The sequence below is a fragment of the Halichondria panicea genome, chromosome 10 (assembly GCF_963675165.1).
Source record: "Halichondria panicea chromosome 10, odHalPani1.1, whole genome shotgun sequence".
NCBI lineage: Eukaryota > Metazoa > Porifera > Demospongiae > Suberitida > Halichondriidae > Halichondria > Halichondria panicea.
In genome coordinates this window covers 2573047-2583947 of record NC_087386.1, presented here as the reverse complement: position 1 = coordinate 2583947, position 10901 = coordinate 2573047, and the positions used below count along the sequence as shown (strand labels likewise).

Below are 10901 nucleotides of genomic sequence, written 5' to 3'. Positions count from 1 at the left end.
ATCTAGAATAACATACTTCTTTCCAGAGTATGAGATTCAAAGTGGTCCTAGTGGGTGATGTGAGTGTTGGAAAGAGCTCCATGATCAAATGAATCACTGATGGATTTTTACCTGGTCCTCCTGTCATCTCAAACATTGGCGTTGACTTTGCCATTCGTTTCTTTCAAGTGGATGATAAAATTACCAAGTTACAAATTTGGGATACAGCTGGTCGTGAGCGAATAAAAATTAGCCTCAAGTTTATCAGGTCATCTTAGAAAAATTTGGCTCTGCCAATGATTTGCAGCTTTTGTAAAGTTTTGACCTTCTAGGTCCAAGCGTAAGCTATAGGGGACTGATAGGGTTATTAGCCTCGTCCTCAGGATTTTGTTTAGCTCTCGATATATACATGACTGTGATGAAAATGATGGGACTTTCCCTTTCATTCCCTGTTCCTCTAATAATTATGAGAACAGAGGGAGTGCTTGAAGGGGCTGGAGTCGAGGCTATAGCGTGCCTGAGCGCCCTGAGGCCCTAGGGTTAGGTAAAGATCATTAACTCAATAACACATGTATTATGGTTCTTGGTAAACAACAAAAGCAGGGCGTGTACTAGATCTACATTATTACATATAGACATGGCATAAATTTGGCTTACACAACAGAGAAACCCTGATAAAAGTGAACTAGCTAAGTGGCCAGGAAAACAAAAACAAAGAGACAAGTCATGAGTAGATCTAACCCTCTGAGGCTGGGCCTGTCACACATAGAATAGTCCCAGAGATTTGTAAGGCCTATAAGTCTAAAACCTGGCTTTATGAATGAGGTAAAGTTATTATTATATCTACTTCTCAGACTTTATTCTGCAAGATACCCCATTTGTAAATGGTGCAGGCGGTTCCCCCCCCCTGTTTTGTTCCATGTTTCATGTACAAATAGAAAGATGTGTTGGAGAACGAAAGTGAACTTAGACCTACCACTGAAGAAGATTTGGAAAGAGTCGAGGAAGAAGTAGTGGAGATATCGGGGGAGGGAATTGATGAGCTAGCAGAGAATTCATCCACAGAGGAGACAGTGACACCTAGGACGGTTGTTCAATCAACCACACAGAAAAAGGTTTGTGAGGAAGTATGTTACTGATTGAGGGCCTCATACACAGTCCTCTTGGAGTGGGCGTGGGGATGAGGCTAGGCTTGCAGACCATACTTTAAAGGACTTTGAATGGTGAAATAACGTATGGCGACTATATAGCCAGGTTTTTGTGTCGACTTCTGAACAATGGAATTACAAAAATTATCCATGACAGTCCACAAAAAGGTACAGCACAATCATTGAAAAGGGGTGTTGTTACATTGCCATTGTTATTAATTGATCACGCCTTTCAGACGTATGGTTTCAGAACTACCTCTATTTCTTTCTTTATTCCTCCAATTATTATCTCCAAAGAAACTGCTGATTGAAACAGAAATCAGTGCAATAGACAAAATTGTTCATGTATGTGCAGCTCCACGATAGAGTGTATATGGATCATCGTATTGATGGTCTTTATGTCTTTGTTCACTTGCATGATAGTGCACTTAAGTATCTACTGTAGAGAAAGATTGTGGGTCTTTGTACGGCAGCATTGCGCAAATGACAGGACGCAATTATTAAATTCCACTGCGACACGAAAACTTGGCTATAATTATAGTCACCATGCATACACCCCTTCAAAGGGGTCTATAGGTCTAACTCTGGGTACTTAAGGCCTGGGTCAGGCACTGATTTTATTCATTGCCAACATTTAATGTAGATTATGTAGTGTTAAGGAGATTCATAATGTTTATTAATGTTATTCATTGCAAGTGAAGACGTGTCCAAGGTACTTGCTTAGCTAGCTGCTGGAACTATTCTTTAGTGGTGGGCTTACATGAGGTAAGAGTACTTGTTTAGGCCCTTAAAAGATAGAGTAGGTTGTCATGATTATGTTTCCAGTTGGGGAAATTAATATGTGCAAAACTGCCTTAGCTATGCTGGCTTCTTTAGCTCTGACAGCCACTCTAGAGGTAGGCTATGTTGTGTATCTCAAGAATGCAGTAACTTTTACTCTTCCCCAGCTGGATCCTAGTACTTAGCTATGAGATGTTCATCTAGCCTTGTTTTTGAAGCTTGATCTTAGCTTCTTCATAGTCTCGCACCAGCCCCGATTAAAAATAGGGTCTGGAGAACTTCCTATCAACGAGTTGTGCAAGCCTTGAGTGGGTGATAGTAAATAGTGGTCACAAATAATATTATTCATGGTTGATGACCACATTGTGGTTACAATAATGTGAAAACCACAGTTCTGCAAATAAATTTATATGTACAGTATAGTTGAGAGTCCTCGGTGCTCAGTGCTCAAATCAGGATGGATCTACACATGCAAGAAGGAGAGAAGCTACAACTACTCAGAGTCACTAGAAAGATCTAGACTGAGTTTAACCAGGCATGTTATGTTTCAAGGTCTCAACAATGGCATGGATTCAGTTCTCAGAGAAAAAGATGCAAATCAAATCTTATTTGCAGTATACTGCCACTTGAACATGGAATGCTGGTTTCAGGTATAGATGTAGTACTAGTAGGAGACATCCTTGAAGCTAATTATCTACAACTCAGCTCTTGCTTCTGTACAACTACCCATGGAACTTCTCTCTCTTTGTGATCTTCTGGGATAGTCTTAGGGCATAAGCCATTATTGTCAGTTGCATTTAGCTAGAAACTGTAGCAAGTTGGGCAACATGAGGCTGCTTTGCATAACTATTTTTCCTTCTTTTTGCCTCCAGTTGACCGCAGCGGTTAACACGCCGAGAAATCTTCGGCGTGTCGACACAACTTGTACATAGGAAGTTCACCAGACCCATGTTATCGACCTATAGCGTTCAAATAGAAAACATCCGGGGCTGGCTGTGCGAGACTATAGCTTCTTCATGTCCGCATTTGTAGTTCTTCTTACAAAACTGCCATGACGTCATCCCCATTTATGGGGCTAATCAGCATAATTGAATTAGTTTTTTGGAAAAAGAAAACATTGAGCTTCATTTTGGATCATTTTGATGCAGCATACACTGTATATTGCAAATAATACAGCAGTATGAACATAGTGTAAATTTTGGTATTTAAGGCTAGACCCGGGCCTTAACTACCCAGAGAAAACCTGGCTTCATGAATGAAGTAAAGTTATTAATACGCAATCTTAGATCTACTTTTCAGACTTAATGCCCCATTTACAAATGGTGCAGGCGGTTTTCTCCCCCCCCCCCCCCAAAGAAATTGTTTTGATCAATTTTTCATGTGATTATACAAATAGAAAGATGTGTTGGAGAACGAAAGTGAACTTAGACCTATCACTGAAGAAGATTCAGAAAGAGTCGAGGAAGAAGTGATGGAGATATCGAGGGAGGGAAGTGATGAGCTAGCAGAGCATTCGTCCACGGAGGAGACAGTGACACCTAGGACGGCTGAACAATCAACCACACAGAAAAAGGTTTGTGAGGAAGTATGTTATTGAGGTCCTCATACAGTCCTCTTGGAGTGGGCATGGGGATGAGGCTAGGCTCGCAGACCATACTTTGAATGATGAAATAACGTATGGCGACTATAATTATAGCCAGGTTTTCCGGCGTGTCGACTTCTGGAATTTCTGAACAATGGAATTTCAAAAATTACCACATGATAGTCCACAAAAAGGTACAGCACAATCACAATCATTGAAAAGGGGTGCTGTTACATCAGTTACAGAAAGAGCTACCTCTTTTTATTTCTTTATTCTCCTCCACTGAATTATTATCTCCAAAGAAACTGCTGATTGAAACAGACCTAGAAATCAGTGCAATAGACAAAATTGTTCATGTATGTGCAGCTCTACGAATAGAGTGTATATGGATCATCGTATTGATGGTCTTTATGTCTTTGTTCACTTGATAGCTTCTTAGTGCATATCTACTGTAGAGAAAGATTGTGGGTCTTTGTACAGCAGCATTGCGCAAATGACCTGATGCAATTTTTAAATTCCACTGCGACACGAAAACTTGACTATATTATAGTCACCATACACCCCTTTAAAGTATGGCCCGCAAGAGACTAGAGTATATAGGGACGAGGCTAGGAGGATAATAGATTCCAGTCTATCTTATATAGTTTAGTGACTCGTCTATAGTATTTCTATAGCAACTTCAATTTAGTCCACTGATTTTTCTTTTTCTGTGTTGTCGATATGGAAAGTCTCATGGTGGAAGTTGACTGCCATTGCAGCTGGCTCTGTGGTGGGTGGAGCTACTGTTGTTGCTGCTGCACCACTTGTAGTGGCTGGTCTCGGCTTCACAGCTGGTGGGATAGCATCTGGATCCATCGCAGCATCCATGATGTCAGCTATGGCTCCCACTATGGCCGGAGGAATTGTGGCCACACTACAGTCTGTTGGAGCTGCTGGGTTCAGTGCTGCAGGCGTTGCGGCCCTGGCTGGTGCTGGAGGCACTGCAGGAGCAGCAGTGACTGCAGCATTGGCCAGTAGGAGGGAGAACGAGAATGAGAGTTCCGAGATTGCTGAAGATGAAACTACGTGAAGATGATACTTATTAAAAGTGTATATACATGCGTAACATTATGTAGCTCAGTGTAATTATGAACAGTCTGACATCTTATCACCATTACATTCCTTAAATTATATACCTTTACCATGCAGAGATTGAGCATGACCCTGGCTAAGTGGCTGTTTTATGGTTTGAACGATGCATGTTGAAAAAAATGTACACTGAAATCTGAGTTACATCTGACCTGGAACCGCCACTTGCCTTGACTCCTCGAGGCAGCAATAATGTTATCGTGCGTTTAGAGATACTCAGGAAGTCTTTCCAAATACATCTGAGGTGTATTCTTGGCTACATACATACACCATAGATACAGGATAAGAATTTTTGAAGCTTAAACTTCCAGCTAGTGCTTTAGGCCATAAATTACGATATACACAGTACACTATACGAAGAGTTCATTAGGAAGAGTATACGCAACTCCAATAGACTGTACACAAAAGGCATTTCTCCAGACCTACGTTGCAGATACTAGCTAGCTGTTGTAACCGCAACTAATGAACTCTTGACTACTTATAGTTAGGGGGGGGCTTGGAAAGGTCTGTATTTATTTTAACAGCCATGCATAAAAGGTTGTTTTATTGCGTTAGGTGAGGGAAACACGGATGGCTCGTCAAGCTTTGTAGTGTAGCTTATGTGCACACGTAATCCGTTGCCAATCCCTCTCTTCCTGCATATATATCTACCAAACTAGCATCATCCATGCATGCATAGAGCAATAATCCGAAAAATACACATTCAATAAATTATATTCCAATATAGCGTTTAATTATAATTAATTGCACATACCAGTGCATGATATTGGCGGACATGTGCTGAATGCATTTCGCTTTGCACTGAAAGCTGCTGTAGCCTGTTCTTAATTTCCCAATGCTTTGTTTTCCCCCTCCAATAATTCCACGTTTGTAATTCAACAACGATTGGCAATTCAAGTCCCTAGAGGGAAAAAGATACTTAAATAGTAGGGACATTAATCGATTTCACATGCATTATACTGTAAATTGAGTCTCTTGGCTACGTCGGCTGCAGTTACATCTTGTAAGAATCTGCTCCGTGAATGTAGCCAGTAGTCCTGCACTCTGAACTCCAGCTGACAGAAACAGTGTGTGCATGCACAGGTTAGCACCAACACCTAATTCATTCCAGCTGAGAACTTCTGATCGATGAAACTCTGAGTTATCCAAGCTATAGTCATGCAGTTGGTACTCTGATAGCATTATTCATCTCTATATATATATATATGTATACTCAAGGTCCCATGATGCCACTATCATGTATAGATTATACCCGTACCATTAAGGCCAGTGTTCGTCAATGTCTTGTTTTTCTGGTTTGGAAATCACCTTACCACTAGTGAGAGAGGGAGGTTATCATTATTCATTATTGTGACATCACTTCCTGTAAAACCCCATTTCCTGTTAATTAAAATAACCACACTGGATATACAATAAAACCACAAATATGAAAAAGGAAAATCTTACCTAATCTATGCTTCAATCTATGCTATTTATCATGTGACACACCCACAAGTAGGTGTGGCTAATTAAAATAATGGAGTGATGTCATAATAATGAGTTTTTTGATGAGGCAGTGAAATTTGAGGAGGGAGGTAACCAGAAACAAGACATTGATTAACATTGGCCTAACTGGATAAGAGCCCTGTTTACACAACACCTATAATCTCCGGGTCGAATCCGGACTAAAGGCCTAAGTAGACTACCGAATTTCGCAGACGTCAATAATCGTCAGCTAAAAGTGCGTATAATGTAGGAACAAAACGAGATTGATCTAACTAACTGCACACACCAATATAGGTGGCTATGGGACTACTAACCAGTGAAAATTTGGATGGGTCAAGTCCCTTCCAGTCGGAGCTGTGATCACTAGAAAAAAACTGTCCAATACTTCGATTTTCGGCGAGTGTGTCCGTTTTTAGAACTACACAGCTAGAGTTAACAGACACATACTGGGCTCAATCTATAATAATTAATCCATAATAAATAATATCTAAATAATAGATAGAGTACAGTATACATGGTGGAGCAATTGCAGAGTCAGTAAACCTTGCAAAGATGATCGATACCTCGCTAATGTACAGTAGACACTGACTACATCCAAACAAATCAGCTCTGTTTGTTGCACTAACCATGCACGTTTAAGTACTCGTGAGTCTTTGTTTTATTGAATCATCCCGTTAATTCAACATAACACACATGCCACTCTTATTAATTGCAGCCATAATTATTCTCATTTTTGGGACAACTTTTCTCAGCCTGTGGGAAACGTTTATCTATTGTTTTGCAGGGTTGCCTATGTTAACTGTACACATGCATGCATGTGACAGACTATATATTAGGTGTGACAATATCAGAAAACAGCACAAAAAATTCCATTTTCCTAGCCGTGACAGATGATACACCAATGAGTATCCCTGGCCTTTAGATCTACATACACATACTAGCCATTATAATTATGCATACAAACAAATACAGTTTACATCACTTAATTCCCCTGAGGCATCTGCAACATCATGTAGATCTAAAAGTGCATTTGAGGAATTGTCTCAGATCAGATTCATAATAACTATTGGAAAAGACTAGCCAATCGACAAGACTGGGAAGCATGCACCACTTGGAGATTGTACTCAGCTACATGACATGGTTGACCTGTGCATGTTATTGAGATGACCCTTACCTTAACAAAAATGGCATCTCCAGAGCGACAAGTACGAGTTCGAGTATGACTATCTATTCAAAGTACGTGGTCCTAGTGGGTGATGTGAGTGTTGGAAAGAGCTCCATGATCAAAGGAATCACTAATCAGTCTAATGGATTTCCACCTGATCCTCTACACATTGGCTTTGACTTTGCCATCCGTTCCTTTCAAGTGGACGATAGAGTGGCCAAGTTACAAATTTGGGATACAGCTGGTCGTGAGCGATTTCGAACCATGAATGCTGCATATTATAGAGGGTGCTCAGGACTTCTATTATTGTACGACATTTCTAACGAATTGAGCTTTACACATTTGAGTAGATGGCTGGATGAAGTGAAGGAACATTCTACCGAAAATGTTCAGATAATGGTATTGGGTAACAAGTGTGATCTGGTTGAAAGCAGACAAGTGAGCACAGAGAGAGGAAGAATGTTTGCTGAAGAACATGGGCTCAAGTTTATGGAGACCAATGTTGTAACAGGAGAGAATGTAGAAAAAGCATTTTTGATTTTAACTAGAGACATGAGGTCATGAGGTACATTGCAGACACCCTCTCAAATCGGAATGAACCAGAACAAGAAAGTCAAGGCCAGGATACTGATATTAACTGTACGACAAATTCTTGTTCTGTGACTTAGTGCCGTGGTATTATTGTACTGTGGTCATCTGAACAATTAATTAGGCTCTGCCAATGGTTAAATCCAGCTTTGGACCAGCCGATATTATTATTATTATACACTTATTCAGGGTCTGGGTTCGCGAGACTAGGGTAGATGAGGGTATTGTGAGATGGAACCAATTATGAGACAGCTGTTTAAAACAGGAGTGCTTCAGCTCCCTCCACTATCTATGACAGTACTCGAAACTATGGGGCTCGCCCCAATTATAGACTGAGTATTAAATCACCATATTTCGATGTAAGCAGATATGCTAGAGTATAGTCAATTTTGCAGTGAATCAAAGTACCTCCTCTACTTGTGGCAATAAGCGCTGTCATGATTATTACCATAGTCGTACCAAGCTGATTAGCTTTAAATGCAATGGTATCTCGTAATACCCCCCCCCTGTCTCATAATGTCCGAATCACTTTGAACACTATTAGCTGCATTCATAGTGAACAGGGAGTGAGGATAATGGCACACACGTATCTGTTGTATTACCTCTAGAATCTTGGCAATCTCATGTGACCATGCATCAGTATCGGTGTATATATAGCTGTAATCGACTGAGTAAAATGTATTTCATAACAGAAACATCGGGTATTACTTTTATATCACCGTGTTTATCATCTATATACCAACATGTTTATCATCCTTATCGTTGGGACTGAACATTTTTTGTTCATAATCAACTATTTCATAAGCGTTTCAACATAAAATTTTAATAATTTATTAGCAACAGTATAGATCTATACTGAAGAATGGAATCTACTAACAGCAGCTCAAGGGAGTACCATACAAATCCAGTAGGCAGAAAAAGATGCAACTATCGAGTGAGGTGCTTCTATTTAAAAGGAGCATTTCTTGTCTTAATATGGACTACATTTATCAGTGCAACTTTGTGGTGTTATATGTCAGATTTGGGACAAAAGCTCCTCAAATATACATACCAGGGGGATTTTTATATAGTACTAATAGTGCTATCATGTTTAACTTGCATTGCTATCCCACTGCTAGGATGGTTAGCCGATGCCAAGCTTGGAAACTACCGAGTCTTCAAAATAAACAGCTATTTTACACTAGCTGTATTGCTATTCGTTTCCCTTCATATTCTCTACTTTCCCGTGCTAAATTCTATTGCGTTACAATACACAAGTGAAGTCGTTTTAGTACTAGTACACGCAGTGGGTGTAGCAAGTATCTTAGTTTGCATAACGACAGCTCTACAGCTTGGTCTAGATCAAATGCCAGATGCTTCATCCACAAATATTTCAAGCTTCATCAGCTGGTTTGTGTTTTCAATCATTTTCGGGTTCTGGATTCCTAAATTGCTATCAAATTCGCTCCTTTATTGCACATCATTGTTAGAAAGAAACAAAGTAGAACTTTATAGCTTGTTTCCAGTCACTTGTATGGTGATCATTTGTTCTTCAATGTTTTTGCTAGCTCCAAAATCGCTGATTAAAGAGCCAAAGTCACCTCAAGCCCTTAAAACTATCTACCAAGTTCTCAAGTTTGCAGCCAAGCACAAGGCTCCTATTTATCGCAGTGCTCTCACATACTGGGAGGAAAACGTACCTTCTAGACTAGACCTGGGGAAAACAAAATTTGCTGGACCATTCACAACAGAGCAAGTTGAAGATGTGAAAACCTTCGTAAGAATACTCGTGTTGTCTTTCCCAATATTCATAATTTTAGCAGCATGTGTTAGTACAATGCTAGATCCACGGAGATTGACAAAATACTGCAGGATTATCTCAATAACATCACTGAATGCACATCAAACATGGTATATGCTTTTAGTTTCAACCCTTGGTTGAGTGGTATTGTTGCAACAGCAGTTTACGAATTTGTGTTGTATCCATTGGTAAGAAACAAAGTTCCTAGATCTATCCAGCGAATTGGCGGTGCAGCTCTGTTTAACCTGTTGCTGAGTATTCTAACTTTGGCTATGACATTCAGTCCATATGTGTGGGTATCAGTATTTTACATGGGCATTCTCAGTGGTTTCGTATTTGCACTATTGACAAATGGCATTTTGGAATTTGTGTGTGCCCAGTCACCATACAATATGCGTGGACTTCTCACAGGATATGTGATGTTTATATTGCTTCTCTCACTATCTCTGAACTACCTTATCAAATTTATACTAATTTCAAGGCATATATATTTACAATATCACATTGTCCCTTCATTATTAACTGCACTGAGTCTGTTTGGATTGGTCCTGTACTGCCTCCTGGCTCGTTGGTATAAGAGGAGAGTTAGAGACGAGGAGTACAATGCACACAGTCGTGGAGGAAGTCTATGATCGATACCTCACTAATGTACAGTAGACACTGACCTGACTACAATAACTATGTTCAAACAAATGCTCTGTTTGTTTTACTATAAACCACGTTAATTATGAGTCTTTGCTTTATTGAATCATCCCGTTAATTCAACATAAACACACATAGATATGCCACCCTTATTGCAGCCATAATAATGTTTTGACAAATGTCATTTTTGGGACTCGGTGGGAAACGTTTATCTATTGTTTTGCAGGGTTGCCTCAAGGGAGCTATGTTAACTGTACATGCATGTAATGTAATAGACAGACTATATTATAGGTGACAATATCAGAAAACAGCATAGATCTACCACAACATTATGCTATTTTCCTAGCCGTGACGGGTGATGCACCAATGAGTTTCTCTGGCCTTTACCATTGCGTAGATCTACATACACATACTAGATCTAGCCATAATTATAATTATGCAGACAACAGTTTACACCACTAATTAATTCCCTTGAGGCATCTGCATCATCATGTAGATTCTAGATCTAAAAGTGCATTTGAGGAATTGTCTCAAGACTAGCCAATCGACAAGACTGGGAAGCACCACTTGTATTGTAGATGTTAAATATTTTGTTTACATGCATGGTTGACCTGTGCATGCTAT

General features: G+C 39.8%; 2 protein-coding genes across 2 annotated transcripts; both read left to right on the top strand.

Annotated features, from left to right (window-relative positions):
• Nucleotides 1–596: 596 nt before the first annotated feature.
• On the top strand, nucleotides 597–4661 carry LOC135342214 (uncharacterized). Its single transcript, XM_064538909.1, has 4 exons — nucleotides 597–804; nucleotides 918–1094; nucleotides 3304–3480; nucleotides 4214–4661. The coding sequence occupies exons 1-4, from the start codon at nucleotides 796–798 to the stop codon at nucleotides 4556–4558; spliced, it is 708 nt and encodes a 235-aa protein (XP_064394979.1). The 5' UTR covers nucleotides 597–795; the 3' UTR covers nucleotides 4559–4661.
• Nucleotides 4662–7321: 2660 nt separating this feature from the next.
• Nucleotides 7322–7831, top strand: LOC135342468 (uncharacterized). The gene has a single exon (XM_064539199.1). It carries the CDS (start codon nucleotides 7322–7324, stop codon nucleotides 7829–7831), a length of 510 nt encoding a protein of 169 aa, XP_064395269.1.
• The last annotated feature ends 3070 nt before the right edge of the window (nucleotides 7832–10901 follow it).

What these genes read in the sequence shown, in the direction of transcription:
- LOC135342214 (XM_064538909.1), top strand. An exon ending in AATCAACCACACAGAAAAAG is followed by an intron (nt 1,095 to 3,303) that starts GTTTGTGAGGAA and finishes TTATACAAATAG; the next exon opens with AAAGATGTGTTGGAGAACGA. An exon ending in AATCAACCACACAGAAAAAG is followed by an intron (nt 3,481 to 4,213) that starts GTTTGTGAGGAA and finishes TTGTCGATATGG; the next exon opens with AAAGTCTCATGGTGGAAGTT.
- LOC135342468 (XM_064539199.1), top strand. Translation starts at nt 7,322, where the DNA reads ATGACTATCTATTCAAAGTACGTGGTCCTAGTGGGTGATGTGAGTGTT.